Below are 18,548 nucleotides of genomic sequence, written 5' to 3' on the forward strand. Positions count from 1 at the left end.
TTTGCATTCCTCTGGGAAAAGATAACAATGAATCTTTACTGTCTTACTCCCAGGATGTTTACTGAGCCCCACTGTCTGTTGCGGCCCGAAGGGCCTCCAACCTCAGTAAGTGGAACACCTCATTAGGGTATGTGTTTTCCATTATATTGATGATATCATGATAACTTCTGAGTCATTTTTTAGCTTAGAAACTACAGCCCCTACCTTGCTGTCTCACTTGACCTACAGAGGAAAGATGGAGGGTCAATGCAACGTCCAGGGTCCAGGCATATCAAATACCTGGGTGTCATCTAGTGGGTTGACACTAAATTCATTCAGTCTGCCATTGTAGAATAAGCTACAGGCCTGCCCATGTCCTACCACACCAGAGTAGTTGCAAACTTTCTTAGGCCTTCTAGGGTATTGGTGTACTTTTATTTCCCTATTTGGTGCAACTTTTTAGGCCCCTAGATGGCTTAGTCAAGAAGGAGGACCACTAGAACGTGTCCACAAGGGAAAATGTGGCCTTGAACAAGCTAAAATTGCAGTGACATAAATGCAAGCCTTGAAAGTTCTAGTGGAGGGATAACCTTGTGAATTGGTGGTTGCCAGTTATCCTGAACAGCTTGGGTTGGGCCTTTTGGAAACATACGGACATAAACATGTGCCTTTAGAGTTCTGGTACCAACTAGTGAAGCAGCTGTACTATATACTGTTTGGGGTATATACCTTGACCCTGTTCAGATTGATAAACTGGCTTATTTGATTTTGCAGCCCTCCCAGGAACTGGCTTATCACAAGAAGACAGCACCATTGTAAAATGGCCAAGACTAAAACAAAATATTGCCCTGTGTTTACAGGTAATGTTCCCAAGGATGTGAAACAAGATGGAGGCCTGTAGCCATGTTTGTTACTGATAGCTTTGTTGGGCTGGCTTGAACAGCAGTCTTATAAGATCCTGGGTCTGTATCTTAACCTAAGGTACCCTTTCTTTTGCATAACCATACAGAAAGACACACAAAGCATACCAGATTTTCTGCAGCTTAAGACCAACCTCACAAATCCTTTTCCATTAAAACTTGACAATGATCCTTATTATCCCTTTTACAAGTTTACACAAGAAGAGAGAAGCCAAAAGCCCAACTGGGAATGAATTTTTACCCTATTATTGGCATGTCAGGCTTCTGGATTTCCTTTCTCCTAGCTCAACTCTAAGCCAGGCATTTTAAGGTTCGAAAATTAGTTTTTACCAGGTTGTTAGAACATTATAAAAGAGATAGAAGCCATTTAAACCATGAAAGAAAAACACCATAGAAAAGCCTGAGAGTTTCAATAAGGGTTGTCAAAAGGTATTGCTTTTTATTACTGAGAATGGTGTTTCCCCTACTTCTTCCCCTTTACTATCTTCTCTTTTCCCTTTTGGCCTGCTACAGGAGACATATTGCTCATCTTTGAAATTCTTTGCTATTTGTAGAGCTGCCTGCTTCTCAGATGTGGTTAGGGTTTGGCTTAGGAGCAGCATAACATGCTTTTATGAGAGGTCAAATACCTGAGTTACCTTTTGGAAAGCTTCTGTATACCTATCAGGGTTGTCTGAAAATTGATCTAAGTCTCCCTTTATTTGCCTAAGGTCTTGTAATGAGAAGGGAACTCGAAGGGCCCCAAGTTAGGGGGATCCTCAGATGGTTCCCCTGAAAGTTGCTTCTCTAATTTTGGAGAATTATTCTCTTTGGGCCTTCCCAATGTGATTGCTAAAAGCACTAGGTTGATTTTGTAACGCTTGCAAAGTTCTAGTAAAAAGGCCATGCCTTGTGCAAAAGAAAATTAGCCACTTTTTCTTTAAAGCCTCAGGGTGAAAGAAGTCCCAGTGCTTCAGAATACACTCCAAGGTAGTGCAGGCTTAAGACAATATCCATCTAAAAAGAAAAGGGAGAAAAAGGTATTCCTTTAGTCTTTTTTCTTTTGGTGAGACTCAGGGCGGAAAGGAAGACAATGGGGGTGTACCCCAGGTGTGACCCCCAGCCATGAAACCAAAGGAGCTAAGTGATTGGGATTAGTCACGCTCACCCACGTAAGCTCTAGTTCTTTGCCTGTGATTTCTCTCTGACTTCCTAGACTCATGTGACCTGCCTGGCTCCCCAAAAAATTGGTCTCCAGAAAGACTACATAATAGTTGGGCAAGGCCACTTTAACAGAGAGAGCATGCTGGATTGAACTTTATATCCTGTTATTATGGCCTGTGCTGAAGTAGTTACCTGTAGAGTATGGTTCCAGTTTTAACTTCTGAACTTAAAATCCCCTTACTAAGTACTACTCTAATTGGAGGCAAAATAGGTGCCTTAAAGAAATAGAGGGATTTAGTGGCCCTCTTCCTGCTGATGAGACAGCATCGAGACTAAAATTTGGCTTTGGATGATATTTTACCTCAATTGTTGAAGGCAGAATTTTCCCATTTACTGAAGCAGCATAGAGCCTGGTTTCTATTAGAGAGGTGCAAAAGGGAAGAGAACTGGGAGAGTAGAGTATTTTGATGAAGGACCAACTATGTTCCTTATGGATCTCTATTTCACTAGGTAGCACTATTGACCTTGAAACACCATGTGTTCTCTACACCAAGGGCACAGTGACCTTCACATGCCATGTGGTCTCCAGACCAAGGGCAGAGAGAAACTTGGAAATGCCACGTGCTCTCTAGTCCAAGGACAGATAGATACCTGGAAATGCCATGTTGTCTCCAGACCAAGGGCAGAGAGAGACCTGGAAATGCCATGTGCTCTCTCCAGGACAAGGACAGAGAGTGAGCTGGAAATGCCACATGCTATCCAGATCAAGTGCAGAGAGAGACCTGGAAAGGCCATGTACTTTCCAGACCAAGGGCAGAGAGAGACCTGGAAATGCCATGTGCCCTCTAGACCAAAGGCTGAGAGAGAAACAGTCACAGTGGTAGTGGTGAGGGGAAACTTTCAGTTCCTAGAAAATCACAAAGACATTTTCCCTTGAACTATATCCCCAGTTACTAGAAATTCTCTGGTCTTGCTAAACAGGATTACTTCTGTGCATTGTAAAACATACCACATATTTCATACCCAGAGAGGATAAGAGATATGATGGTTGCAAACAGGAAAGGAGGAAATTACGATAGGGAAGTTGGAGATCCTGTTGCTGACACCCCATCAGAGCAGTCAGAGGCTGGAGTCAGTCCAGAAGCCTTTAGATAACACCAGGGGATAGCCCTGATCAGAAATCTTCAGTTGCCCTAGGACTACTTCTAGCCCCATGTGCCAGCTAAATCCTCAATGAAAGGTCTAAAATGGAGGCTAAGAGCCTCAGAGTGAAAGAATAGAGTTGGAGTTCACTCCTCTACTCACCATTTCAATGAATGTTATATCTCGGTATCCCCCAGACAAGGTCCAGACAGCTTTCTCCATAAAGGAAGGGGTCTCTGAGAGGAAAGGGCCAGCTGGCAGTGAATGCACCAAGTTTTATAGTCCAGTTTGAGGAGGTGGTGTCTGATTTACATAGGGCTCATAGACTGGTTCAATCCTGTATGAAGTTTATATAGCAGGCAGGGAAGGCTGCTCGTCTCCCCCTAATCTTCTATGTCAATGGGCTTTTCAGTTGATCTGTGCCATTTTGTCTGCTTCTTCCAGCACACATGGCTGGCAGAGAAGGGAAGATGGAGCTGCTGTCTTAAAAATGTCTAGTCCTTAGTGCTGCCAGCATTCATCTGTGCAAGCTTCCAGCTGGCAGGCTCTCTTTGTTAGAAAATGATTTGGGGCTACTTTTTATTAAACAGAAAAGTCTTTCCGAGGACTCTTATGCCCTAGTTATCTGCCTAAGTGATTTCTTCTTAACTCCTGTATCACTATGGAAGGAGGCTGAGTTAAATGTAATGTTGCAGAGCAGCAACTCTGTACTTCATATTATTCCTTACAAGTGGTGGACATTACAAAGAGTGTCTTGGTGCTAGTATGCACCCCATACCTCATAGCAGGTTGGCTGAAGGGTACCTTCCAGAAACCAAAGCCTAGGAATGCCCAGAGACAGGACAAATGGCAGGCCTGCCTGCAGCAGAGGAACACATTAATTGCAGACCTCCATTTGATGCCGGACCTGTTACCTATGTGACAACTGAAGGACAGTCTTCAGTGGAGGCTGCTGAGCCTCCACAAATCCCTTCATTTATACAGGAGGGACAGGGTCCAATTCCTGACCAGGCCTGGTACACAGATGGCTTATGATGATTCAGTCCTTAACCCTAGATAGTTTTGGCCACTCAGCCATCCACTGATAGTATCTACTTTGATCCAAGTGAAGGACATAGTAGCCAGTGAGCTGAGCTGTAGGCAGCTTGGATGGTCCTCCTTCACAAGCTAGACCTAATAGTCCTATGCACTGATAGCTGGGCTGTCTTTGGGGACTCACAATGTGGCTACTATAGTGGAAAACAGGATTGGACAATAGCAGCCTGTGCCCTTTCAAGTACTGACATTTGGAATGGCATCATCCACGCATCTAGGGGATGCATGTAACAGTCGACCATGTGGATGCCCAGATTGCACCTATACCACCTGGAAATGAATAGACAGACAAGGCAGAATACATTCACCTCCTCAAGTAAGTGCCCACAAAAGTTGTGGCTTATTGGTTGTGTAAAAAGAGAGGATGCTGGGGACAACATACCTTTTGGGCCATAGTGAAAACTGAGGACTTACTACTATGATACAAAGATACAGTACTTACCTGTCAGCAGTGTCCTACTTATGCACAGAAATACCCCAGGCCCTTTCCACACAATACTGAACAGATAGCCAGGGCTGGAGACAAGTATAACAGTGGCAGCTAGACTACATAGGACCTTTGCCTCTATCCGATGGCTGGCATGGAAACCAGTAATGGCTCCTTCCGAGTCCCCAAACCTCAAAAGTGATGAGGATGGTAGTTTAGCCTCCAATCTTTGACTGAATGCCCAGAGTCCCTGGGAAACCACTGATATAAGTCCAAGAGTCAAAAGCTGATGAACTTGGAGTCTGATGTTTGAGAGCAGAAAACACCCAGCACGGGAGAAAGTTAAAGACAGGAAGATTCAGCAAGTCCCCTTCTTCTGCTTGGTTTTTCTAGCCATGCTGGCAGCCAGTTGGATCATACCTACCCAAGGTGGTTCTTCCTCTCGCAGTCCACTGATTCAAATGTTAATCTCTTCTGGCAACACCTCAAGTTGACAATATTAATTATCATAAATGGTTACCCACCACAGCAGTGTAACCAGTCCCTTCAAGTAACCAAAGATATGTGGCTGGGGTGGCAGAATAACTCTTTCCACATGGGGGGTGAGGGCCTACCTCTCCCCTTGGGGATTGTTATGGGTGGTGGCACCCACAACTGGCCTTATTTACCCTCTAATTGGACTGTTATATGCACCTGGTGGCGTCCTTGTCAGTATGCATTGTGTCCCATATACATACCATGTATTCCTCCTCACTGGGAGAGTGTAAAAGCCAGGTACTTCCAGAAGCATGCATCCTGGCAGTTTTACCCTTTGGCCATTTCTGCTCCCCAAGTGGCAACAATAGATATAGATAGAGCTGCAAGTTGAGGCTAAACATATGACTGCAGCCATTAATGCTACCAGCCATGCAATTATTCTTACTGAAAAGACCACCCAAATAAGACATTACTTTGCAAAATGGCATGGCCCTGGACATCTTAACTGCTGCCCCGCGTAGAATCTATGCATTAGTTAAAACTGAATGTTGTTTATATATCCCTGATTACTCTCACAATGTAACCAGGCTATGTGGGTCCTAAACACCTGCATTATATTCTATGGTATACATTATAATAACACTATAGAAATGCTGTCTTACACACCTATAAAAACATGGTTAAATCAACTCCCAAGCACTTGGTAGAACTTTGTATCCAGTGTGATTGTTATTATATTTGTTATTTTTTGTTGTTGTAGTTTGTATTGCTGCTGTGGCATTTGTCTGAAATGTTCTGCCACATACCTGACCCTAGGAGAATTACAGAAGAAATGGCATGATAAGAATGTGAAGGCCATTCAATAGTATGTTAGAGTGGAGCGTATGGCACATGCATCTGACAGCAGTAATTTAAGCATACCCTGAGAATGATCCTACTGTCTTACAAGAATGTGTGTTTGGAGTCCTAAGCTAAAGAATCTGAGAGTGGCCAACCTGAGGACGTATTCCATATTTATAGAGGACATCTGAACCCACAGCCCATCCCTTGGAATGCAGGCTATACAGGGGATTAATGCCTTTTGTTTTGGCCAAGTGGAGACTGCTAAGTGAAAATGCTGTATAAACCACATGCTTTTTACAAACAGTAACAGTTCTGATGTCCAACTTACCACCTCTGGAGTGTCCTTGTATGTAAGTTTCCTCACTAAATCCTATATCTCATTTGCTGACTCCAGGTCTCTTCTTCAGCCTCTCAGACATGGTGCCATCCTTATTAGAGTCAGTAGGGATCCAGAATAGCAGCAGTTAGGTAATGTGATGCCTCCAGCTTCATTCTTTTTCCTTAGGATTGCTTTGGCTATTTGGGCTGTCTTTTGATTTCATATGAACTTTAGGATTGGTTTTTCTAATTTTGTGAAATTCAGACCAGGTTTCAGGATGCCTGGGAGGCTCAGCTCCCTGATAGGATGTGTTCTTCCAGGTTCTTGGTCCCTTACTCACCCAAAAATGGGGGAGAGGACCCCACTAGGAGCGGTGGGCTCATTTAATTCAATATCAGACCCCAGAGTTTTGCAGAAAGTGATTTATTTAGGCAGAGAGAAAGAAAAAGGAGAAAGAATAGTAGCTCCCATGATGTCATGGAAGGGGATCCAGAAATGGAGTCCACACCCATGTGGGAGAAGGGTACTTTTAAACTGAGAGAGATTCCTGCCACATTCAAGTTTTCCGTCCTATGAAAGGAGTTCCTTTAAACTTCCGCTGGAGTGACTGATCTTTGATTTCTAACCTTTGATTTGTTGTTTTGGCCCACAGTCCTCCCATAGCTTCTAGAGGGCTTCCTAGACAAAGGAGTCTCACCTGACTAGTGAGCTCCAGGATGGAGAAGGGGGTGGAGGTATGACACTGGGGAGTTCTTGCCTTTGAAACCACACCCTCTTGTGGCCTTGGGAAGAGAATACATTTCCTCTAAATGACATTGATACTTTGATAGGAATTGCATTGAATCCACAGATTGCTTTGGACTGTATAGTCATTTTAACAATATTGGTTTTTTAAATCCATGAGCATGAAATGTTTTCCCATTTTTTGGGTATCATCTATGATTTCTTATATCTTAGTTCTCCTTATAGAGACCTTTCACATCCTTGTTTAAATGTATTACTGGATATATTAATTTTTATGGCTATTGTAAATGATATTGAGTTCCTGATTTAATTCTCAGCTTGAATGTTATTGGTGGATAGAAATGACACTGATTTTTATGTGTTGATTTTGTATTCAGAAACTTACTGAAGTAATTTTTCAAATCTAGGAATCTCTTGGAGGAGTCTAGGATTTTCTCAGTGGAAGATCATGTAATCAGTGAATAGAGATAGTCTGACTCCTTTTTTCCTAGTTGGCTACCTTTTATTTCTTTCTCTTGCCTGATTGCTCCAGCTAGGACTTCCAGTATTACATTAAATAGTAGTGCTGGGAGTGGAAATCCTTGTCTTGTTCCTGTTTTTAGGAGGAATGCTTTCAAGTTTTCTCCATTCAGTATGATGTCTGCTGTGGGCTTTCATAGATGGCTGTTATTATTTTGAGGTATGTTCCCTAAATGCATAGTTTGTCCAGGGTTTTCATCATGAACGGATGCTGGATTTTATCAGATGCTTTTTCTGCATCTATTGAGATGATCACAAAGTTTTTGTTTTTAATTGTATTTTTGTGGTGAATCACATTAATTGATTTGTGAATGTTGAAACATCCTTGTATCCATGAAATAAACCCCCCTTAATCATGAAATAGCTTTTTAATATGCTGTTGAATTTGGTTTGCTAATAATTTGTTGAGGATATTTACATCTATATTTATTAGGGGCATTGGTATATAAGTTTGGTTTTTGTTGTGTCTTTGCATGATTTTGGTGTCAGGATGATACTGGTTTTGTAGAATGAATTAGGGAGGGATCCTTCCAACCTGATTTTTTGGGAATGGTTTTACTAAGATTGGTTCCAGCTCTCGTTTATATATTTGGTAAAAGTAGTCCATGAGTTCATCTGGGCCTGGGCTTTTTTGCTGTTGTTGCTGTTGTTTTTGGAAGATTTTTTATTACTGATTCAATTACTTTACTCATTATTGGTCTGTTCAGGATTTCTGTTTCTTCCTGGTTCAATCTTGGGATGATGTATTCAATTAATATATTTCCTCAAGGTTTTCTACTTTTGTGTGTAGATAGGTTTATAGTAATCTCTGATGATATTTTATATTTATTATCTGTTGCAGTTTCACCATTATCATTTCCGATTGTGCTTACATAATCTTTTTTTTATCTCTTGTAACCTTTTTAAATTTAAAGCCTACTTTCTTCTGATTATTAGCATTACCAAACTTATTTTTGTTACTATTTGCATGGAATATCTTTTTTTTTTTTGTCTTTTCATTTTTAACCTATTAGTATGTTTGAATCTGTAGTAAATCTCTTATAGACAGCATATAGTAGAGTCAGTTGTTTCTATCTATTCTGCTAATCTGCCTTTTGATTGGAAGTTTGATCCATTTGCATTAAAGTTACTAATACAGATGGTCTTCTGTTATTTTGTCATTCATTTTTTTATATCACATAGCTTTTAATTATCCCTCATTTCCTAGATTACTGTCTTTTTCATGGTTGGTTGATATTTTTTGTAGTAAAATATTTTTTTCTTCCATTTGCATATATTCTATAGCTATTTTCTTTGCAGTCATCATGGGGATTATATTTACTGCCCTAAAGTTATAAGAGTTTAATTTGTATTTACACCTGATTAATTTTCAATAACACACAAAAACTCTGCTCTTTTTTTCTTTCTCTTCACCTTTTTTGGTTTTTAATGTCACAAAACTACTTTGTTATACATTGTTTATAACATAAACTAATAGTTCTTTTAAATGTCTTATGTAAAATATAAAATGTGGTAGGACAACCAAAATTACAGTAATACTAGGTTTTAGACTAATAATTTTTAAAATGTATAAGTATCTTAGTTTGTGTAGAGAGTAAAAAGGGCAATTTTGAACTATTGTTACAATAATGCTAGCTTTTATAATATCCTTGGTATTAAGATTTTTTTCTTTGTATTGAGATTTTCTTTTATTGAGATTTTTTTTTTCTTTATATTGCTTTGAGTAGCTAACTGTCTAGTGCCCTTTTATTTCACCCTCTAGGACTCCATTGCACATTTCTTGCTGGCAAGGATTAGTGGTAATGAACTCCCTTGGCTTAGGTTTGTCTGGGAATTTCTCAGTTTCTTCTTCACTTTTGAAGGACAGTTTTGCAAGATATGGGATTCTTTGTTGACATTTTTTTTCTTTGGGCATTTTTTTTTCTTTGAGCCTCCCAAGCAGCCTGCCACTACCCGCAGCTAATTATTATTACTATTATTGCATTTTAGTAGAGATGGAGTTTTCCCATGTTGACCAGGCTGGTTCCAAAATCCTAACCCCCAAGTGATCTGCCTGCCTCAGCCTCTTTTTTTTTTTTTTTTTTGAGATGGAGTTTTGCTCTTGTTACCCAGGCTGGAGTGCAATGGGGCAATCTTGGCTCACCACACCCTACGCCTCCTGGGTTCAGGCAATTCTCCTGCCTCAGCCTCCTGAGTAGTTGGGACTACAGGCGTGCGCCACCATGCCCAGCTAATTTTTTGCATTTTTAGTAGAAACGGGGTTTCACCATGTTGACCAGGATGGTCTCGATCTCTTGACCTCATGATCCACCTGCCTCAGCCTCCCAAAGTGCTGGGATTACAGGCAAGAGCCACTGTGCCTGGCCTCTTTTGGATTTTTATCAGCCCAGTGCTTTCTTACCTCCAAAGCTTTTGATGAGAAATCTGTTGATAGTATTTCTTAAGGGCCCTTGTATGTGAAAAATCACTTCTGTTTTTCTGCTTTCAACATTCCCTTTGTCTTTGTCTTTTGAATGTTTTATTTCATTGTGTCTCAAGATGCGTTTCTTTGAGTTCATCTTTCTTGGAGTTCCTTGAGCTTATTGGATGTTTGTATTCATATTTTTCATTAAATTTGTGGAGTTTTTAGCCATTATTTCTTTAAATATTTTCTCTAGCATTTTCTCTCTCTCTTCCTTCTGGAACTCCCACAATACATATGTTGATCAGCTTGATGATATCCCTCAGGTCCCTTAGACTCTATTCACTTTTCTTCAATCTTTTTTTCTTTCTGTTCCTTAGGTTGATAATGTTTATTGTCCTGTCTTCAAAGTTCTTGATTCTTTTTCTGTCAGATCAAATCTGCCTTTGAAATCATCTTATTTTGTTTTCCAGCTCCAGAATTTCTTTTTGGTTTGCTTTTAGGTTTTCTATCTTTTATATTCATATTTTCATTTTATTCACTCGTAATTTTGACTTTCCCTGCATCTTCCTTTAGTTAGTTCTTTGAGCATATTTTAGATAACTATTTTACAGTCTTTGTCTAGTAGGTCTGCCATCAGGTCCTTTACCAGGGACAGTCTCTGTTTATGTTTTCCTCTTAGAATAGGCCATACTTTCCTGTTTCATTGTATGCCTCATGATTTTTTATTATTATTAAAAACTGGACTTTGGAATCTAATAACATGGTAACTAAGAATCAGATTCATATTCTTCCCTAGGGCTTGCTATTTTTTATTATTGCTTTAGGGTTTTTACAATTGTTTTAGGCTGATTGTGGGCAAAAGATTGTACTAAGGTACATCTTAAGGTCGTCTCAGGCCTTGTCCTAACATATACTTTTCCTGCTCTTGGAATGCATGGTAACTTTGTAATTTTCCCCATATATGCAGTTGCTTTTGAGTGTCCTAGTTTTTAATGTTTGGTTCCTAAAAGGGCAAAAAAAAAAAAAAAAAAAAAAAAAATGAAGGGAGTAATAAGAGTACAGCTCTTCAAATCTCCTACAAATTACTTCAGGCAAGGAGGAGGGGTTTGCAGCAATAAGGGGTGAGGTGTAATGAGGGATGAGGTTCCCAGCCTCCCTGTCTGCACCTCTGCAATCAAAAGCATCAATTCACAGTCAGCGTACAGAATCCCTATATTTTTCCCACCCTCCTTCCAGCCAGCTGCCTGCCAGCTGCTCTGGAATGTCTTCACACTTGCCCACCACACAGCTGGGGTGATGGATGGGTAACAGATACTGGGCTAAGAGCTGAAATTGATGAACATTAACTGTAATTTACCATCCAAGCCTTTCCCTAAAAGTTGTAAGCCTCAGTAGACTATAGAGATTCTGCCAATGAAATTATTATTTTAGGTTCCAGATTCCTGGTATTTCCTACTTTGCCATCTTCTCAGAGATCAGTGTTCAGAATTCAGGGCTGATAAAGGATATAAAATTTGTGGTATGTCAGAAAGGGGGAATCTGTGTGAAGAGATGAGAACCACGAGTCTTTATTGTGGTCCGTTTTGGGTCCTTAATGGAGAGCTAGACTACAGTAGACAAGGCATAGCAAAAAGCCACTGCTGTAAGACTAAGGGAGAAATGGAGATGCTAGGGTGTTCACAGTTCTGAGAAATACTGGAATTCTGACTCATCCAAACTTAAGCAACCTCATTGGGCAAATGACATAAAATCCCACGTTCAACATGTCTTATATTTATAAAAAAAAAAAATGGAACCATTCTGTTCTGAGATTTTTTAAAAAGCTGTTAGGATAGAAAATCTGGCTGCATTAAGTGATAATACTGTTGAAATCCTTCTCCATGACCCTTCAACCTGATATTCTATTACAGAATTATTTTGTGGTCTTTTAAAACCTTCTCATAAGTTCATTATGGAAACTAAAAGATCCAACTTTCAAATTGCTAACTAGATCGTTCCATTTCCTCTTTGGTTTTTCTTTTTTTCTTTTTTGAGACAGAGTCTCACTCTTTTGCCTGGAGCTGGAGTGCAATGACACAATATTGGTTCACTGCAACCTCTGCCTCCTGGGTTAAAGCAATTCTCCTGCCTCTGCCTGCCGCGTAGCTGGGATTACAGGCATGAGCCACCACACCAGCTACCTTTGTATTTTTAGTAGAGGTGGGATTTCATTACGTTAGCCAGTCTGGTCTCAAACTCCTGGCCTCAGGAGATCCACCCGTCTTGGCCTGCCAAACTGCTGGGATTACAGGTGTGAGCCACCACACCTGGTCCTCCTTGTTACTTTTTGTTTCCCTAGATTTGTAATCCAAAAATCAGAGATGCAAAAACACCGTCACTATGAAGACATTCATTTGCCTTATTCTTCCTTCTCTTTGACAATGAAAATTAAGTCTGTATAACACATACAAAACTGTAATTGACTCTTTTGGGCAGGTGTCATTGGGTCTTTCCTATAAGAAATTATGTCAGCTTTCCTTTTAAATGTGTTCTTGGTAATAAGTCATAAAAAGTCCTCAAGGATTTTCAAGGAAATGATGAACATAATGATTGAAAAGATAGGGATTTTCAGGAGAAACAAAGAAACATTTTTTAAGCAAAATAGAAATACTGGAAGTAAGAAATATAAAATCTGAAATGAAACATTTACTCAGTAGGAGATTGGACATAATAAAGGATCGATGAACTTAAAGACAGATCAGTAGAAAGTATCCAATCTAAAGAAAACAAATATATTTCAAAAAATGAGTACAGTATCAGTGACTTATGGAAGAAAATCAGATAGTCCAAAATGCCTGTAATTGGAGCTTGGTGGAAAACATTGACCTGCAGATCCAAAACTCTCAGTGAAATCCTAATAGAAGGAATCCATACCTAGGCACACCATATCGTGGCACAGCATAGAAAAATTACTGAAAACTAGTGATGAGGGATAAATCTTTAAAATACCCAGGAAACAAAAAATTATATCTGTAAAATACCCAGGAAACAAAAAGAAGCAATAACTAATATGAATTATGACTGACTTCTAATCAGTAACAGTGATCTCAGAAGTTAATGGAACAGCATCTTCAACATGCTGAACAAAATTAAAATTTCAACACGAAATCTTACATCCAGTGAAAATCATCCTTAAGTGAGGGTGAAATAAAGATACTTTTAAATTAGTGAAATTAAATTGAAATTAGCAGCAGCACTATCAGAGAAGCTGAAGAAATTTTTTCAGATAGGACAAAAATGATACCAAATGAAAACTTGCCTCTACATAAAAAAATGAAGAGTCTTGGAAATCATAAGCATATGGACTAATATTAAATCTTTCTTCCTTATTTTAAAATTACTTTAGAAGATAATTCTTTAAAACAAAAGTAATAACCGTACATTGTGTTTTGTTTGTTTGTCTGTTTGTGTGTTTTTTAAGGCAGAGTATCGCTCTTGTTACCCAGGCTGGAGTGCAATGGCGTGATCTCGGCTCACTGCAACCTCCGCCCCCTGGGTTCAGGCAACTCTCCTGCCTCAGCCTCCTGAGTAGCTGGGATTACAGGCACACACCACCGTGCCCAGCTAATTTTTTGTAATTTTTAGTAGAGACGGGGTTTCACCATGTTGACCAGGATGGTCTCGATCTCTTGACCTCGTGATCCACCCGCCTCGGCCTCCCAAAGTGCTGGGATTACAGGCTGGAGCCACCACGCCCGGCCTACATTGTGTTTTATTATGGCTACATGAAATGAATAATGGCAACATCACAGGGGAGGGTAAATGGAATTATATTGTTGTAAGACTAGTGCCTTTTAACTGAAGTGGTACAATATTAATTTTAGGTAGACTGTGAAAATTAAAATTGCATATTATGTGCCCAGAGGATTTTCTAAAAATGTAAATAGGTACATTGTTTTAAAAACTCAAAAGAGGAAATTTTTAAATACTTAAAAAATATTGAATCAATAAGAAGAAAAGGGGAACAAATAGAAAACAAATAAGATGTTACACTAAACTCCAAATGTATTAGTAAATAATGACATTAATAATGGTTCAAGCTGGCTAGATACTCAAAAAGCAGAAAGGAATTTTTTTTAAATCAGCAATTGTCAGATTGGATAAAAAGCAAGACCTAATTATGTTCAGTGTATAAGGGAAACTAATTATGGTGAAACAAATAAATTAAAAGTAAAAATGTGAAAAATATATATCCTGCAAACAGTAAATGTAAGACAAAGTGACTTCAAAAACAAAGAAAATATCACCAGAGATAAGAGAGACATTATAATGACAAAAGTTCAGTCAGGCAGACATGACAATCCTAAAGAAGATAACTGAGCTTCAAATGCATAAAGCAAAAGCTGACAAACCAAAAAAGAAATAGATAAATATAATACTTCATAGAACATGTCAAAAAATCATGAATATATAAAATATGTGAACCAACTTGATCTGACATTTTTGAACCTATATCCAACAACTGCAGAATATACATTCTTTTCATATCTACATGGCATATTCACTAAATATAAACTATATCTGGTTCATAAAATAAAACTCAATAAATTCTAGAAGATTGAAATATGACAACAAAGGAATTAAATTACAAGTCAGTTATATCCAAATATTTACGAAGTTCCCAAATACTCACAAAGTAAATAATACTTCTCTAAAAAGATTATGGATTAAAGAAGTAGTCACAAGAGAAAATGGGAAATATTTGGAATTGAATTTTAAAATGAGAACATAATATATCAAAATGCGTTGGATGATTATTCCATGTAGCATAAAATAAGACACCATGACTTTATAATGATATAAGTAAATAAATCCAACTAATAAATATAAAAGTAAAGATAGAATTAGAAAATGACAATTTGGCAAACTTCATAGTGATAATTTTCTAAGACAAGAATCCATAATGGATGCTATAACTGGTGAGAAAAAGTTTCATGAAAAACAGGATATTTACATAACCTCAAAATATTTTTTCACAAGATATCTATGATTTACAAAGGGAAAAAGAATAACTTTGCAGTGGAGAAGGCTGGCAGATGCCCTGTTAATCAAGTAATCAAAATTTATATCATCAATAGTGGAAGAAATAAAAATAATTTGTCACCTCATATATTGCAGTAAAACACAACATCCATTCCATGGCATTCTTGCAAAAAAAAAAAAAAAAAAAAAAAAGTACACAACCTGAATCTAGTCATGGGGAGTATCAAATGAACCTAAATTGAGGGACATTCTAATAACCAACCTATACTCTTCAATAATGCTAAGTTCATATAAGAGAAAGTAAGACTGTTCTGGATTACAGGAGACTAAAGAAACATACAAGTAAATGCATCAAGAACTGGATCTTTGTGATATGAAGGACATTATTCTAACAACTGGTGAAACTTAAGTTATTAAGTCTGAGTAATGATATCAGTGTTAATTTCATGATTTTATTGGTTTAATTGTGGTTGTGTAAGAGAATGTCCTAATTTGTGGAAAATAAACACTAAAGTATTCAAGAATGTGTCAGCAACTTACTCCAAAATGGTTCAGAAATAAAGTGATCTCTGTAGTGTACCTGAAACTTTTCTGTATCTTTGAGATTACTTTAAAAGTAAAAACTTTCACTTATTATTACAGATTTAGATTCTACCATTGTATGCATTCTCTCAATAAATGCTGTATGGTTTGGAAGTCTGTTGGCCACAGAAATACTGCTTTTAATTCTTTTCTTCAGGACATTATTCTGCTTTTGAAAATTCAGGTAACCTCTCCAAACTCATTACTACTGTGTCATAAAAGCTACTCATTTTACTTTACTCATTGTTGCATAAAAGCCACCCAAGATTGCTTCTCTGGCTTCATGTTGGATGGCATGAGGATGAGTATGCCTTCTGAACATTCTCATGTTGGCATCCCTAATTACCTTGGCCATTGGCACAGGTCCAGTTGGAATGTCATCTGTGCCATCTGATAATGCTATAAAAAGACCTATAGCTGCTGCTCTCCAGCCATCTGTGCCTTCCCTTGGCATGATACTGTTGGGTAGTTTGTCTTTCATTGGCATGATTTTTGTAGGATGGCTTACATCTGCCACTCCTAGGCACTTGCTTGGTGATCAAGTTGACATAGAATTGCTTCCTTGGCACTGTTTTTACATAGAGAAGTTTTATACCTGCTAACTTCTGAAACAAGACTTATCATTTATTACATACCTTATAATTGCAATTTTACATATTATGATTATAGGCTAGTTTTTGCCTGTGCTGACTCAAACCAACTTGGACTTCCAAGTTTAAATTCTCCCAGTTGGAACTCTCCAGTCAGAAGACTTAACTACTAAACAAAATGTATTTCTTCTGTTTTAAGATTAGATTGAATATATACATATATCTATTCCTGTGCCAAATATTTGGAAATGATGGAAGATGCATCTGTATGTGTGTGTGTTTTAGAAATTTATAACTGGAATTCAAGACAAGAATATTTGATGGACCAGAGTTTGTGAGGAATCTATTGAAAACTGTAAAATAGAATGTTAGGGAAAAACAAAGCAGAAACCAAAATGTCAAAAGAAGACTGCTACCAGAACTGGAAGGAGCACCAAAAAGTTCTTCATGCCCTGAGGAAAGGGATACTAGGAATGGCAAAGTGTTCCTGGGCAAGCAAGGATGAATAATTAGGGAGTTACAACAGGAAGAGTAAAGTGAGTGAGTGGAGAAAAGTCAGAACAAGTGGATACTGATTAAACCCTAGGTATTTTCAGAAAAATAAGTTGATAAGAGTATGTTGAAAATTTAAGGATACTCAGCAAATAAATAAGAATGGATGGTGTCATGGACTGAATTATATCTGCCCTTCCTCAATTCATATGTTGAAACCCTGGCCTTCAATGTGACTATATTTGGGGATAGAACCTCTAAAGGGGGTTAAATGAGGCCATAAGGATGGGCCCCTCATCCAATATGCCTGGTGTCCTTATGAGCAATAGACACCAGGAATGTATGTGTACAGAGGGAAGATTATGTGAGGACACAGCCAAGGACAGAGGTTTGGGGAAAAACCAAACCTGCCAGTTTGACGATGGATTTTCCGCTTATGGAACTGTGAGAAAATAGATTTCAGTTGTTTAGGCAATCCACTCTGTGGTATTTTGTTATGACAGCCTTAATCAGCTACTACAAATGGTATAACTCTCAAACTGTTAAATAGGAAAAACACAACAACAATTAAAAAAACTTGATAAAAATGCAAATAGGAAATAATGAAAAGTAAAGAAAGGTATGGTAAGAAACTGTTAAATAAACTAGCCAGAATGTCTAAACATCATTAATTTTAATAAATGTGAATGAATTAAATTCACTTGTTGAAAATAACTGACCATAAGACTGGATTTTCAACATATCCAGATATATGTTAAATTTAAAGAATTTAAAAATTAACTGGGTGTGGTGGCATGTGCCTTAGTGCTAGGGACTTGGGTGGCTGAGGCGGTAGGACTGCTTGAGCCTACACAGATAGATAGATAGATAGATAGATAGATAGATAGATAGATAGATAGATAGATAGATAGATAGATAGATAGATTCTCTCTCTCTATCTATCTCTATCTCTATCTCTATCTCTATCTCTATCTCTATCTCTATCTCTCTCTAGAGAGAGAGAGAGAGAGACCTGTTTTATGACCTTGTTTTATTATTGAATGTTCCATATGTACTGAAAAGAATGTATATTTTGCTTTTGCTGGATGTTGTTCTTTAAATGACTCTTAGGTCAGTTGGTTTCCAGTGTTGTTTAAGTCTTTATATCCCATTGACTTTCTGTTATTTCTCTCAACTACTTAGAGAGGAGTGTTTAAATCCTCTTTATTTTAGAACTGGTAAATAGAAAAAGCTATTTTTCCTATTTAGAACCATACCAAAATACATTTGATGCAAACTGAAAAAACTGAAAGTAGAAGTAGTGAAATCCAAGTAGTTTTTTCTATTTATTATAATTGTGGATTTCACTACTTTCAGTTCTTTCAGAGTTTGCATCAAATATTTTAAAGCCATTGACCTTTTTTATCATGAAATGACTTTTTTATCCTAGTAATAGTTATTGTTCTGAAGTTTACTGCTCCTTTATTAATATAAGCACTTCAGCTTTCTTTTGATTGGTGTTTGTATTACACATCTTTTTTAATCCTATTATTTCTAACCTGACTTTGTCTTTAGAGTTAAAGTGGGTCTCCTATAGACAAAATATAGTTGATTCCTGCTTCTTCATCTAGTACAATAATCTCTGGGGTTTTCTTTTTGGACTCTTTGTTTTTTTTTAATTTTTTATTGCATTTTAGGTTTTGGGGTACATGTGCAGAACATGCAAGACAGTTGCATAGGTACACACATGGCAGTGTGTTTTGCTTCCTTTCTCCCCTTCACCCACATTTGGCATTTCTCCCCAGGCTATCCCTCCGCTCCTCCCCCTCCCACTGGCCCTCCCCTTTTCCCCCCAATAGACCCCAGTGTT

At 38.1% G+C, this 18,548-nt stretch overlaps 1 protein-coding gene across 33 annotated transcripts in view; it reads left to right on the forward strand.

Annotated features, from left to right (window-relative positions):
• Positions 1 to 18,548, forward strand: part of WDPCP (WD repeat containing planar cell polarity effector) — a 559,060-nt gene that overhangs the window by 338,218 nt on the left and 202,294 nt on the right. Inside the window, exon 14 of one of the 33 annotated variants that reach the window (XM_035272456.3) lies at positions 754 to 889. The exons of the other annotated variants lie outside the window; for them this stretch is intronic. Coding sequence (XP_035128347.1) covers positions 754 to 798 — 45 coding nt within the window. The 3' untranslated portion in view covers positions 799 to 889. Of the gene's footprint in view, positions 1 to 753; positions 890 to 18,548 lie in introns of those variants that run through there. 33 annotated transcript variants of the gene reach the window in all.

The sequence above is a fragment of the Callithrix jacchus genome, chromosome 14, assembly GCF_049354715.1.
Source record: "Callithrix jacchus isolate 240 chromosome 14, calJac240_pri, whole genome shotgun sequence".
Taxonomy (NCBI): Eukaryota; Metazoa; Chordata; class Mammalia; order Primates; family Cebidae; genus Callithrix; species Callithrix jacchus.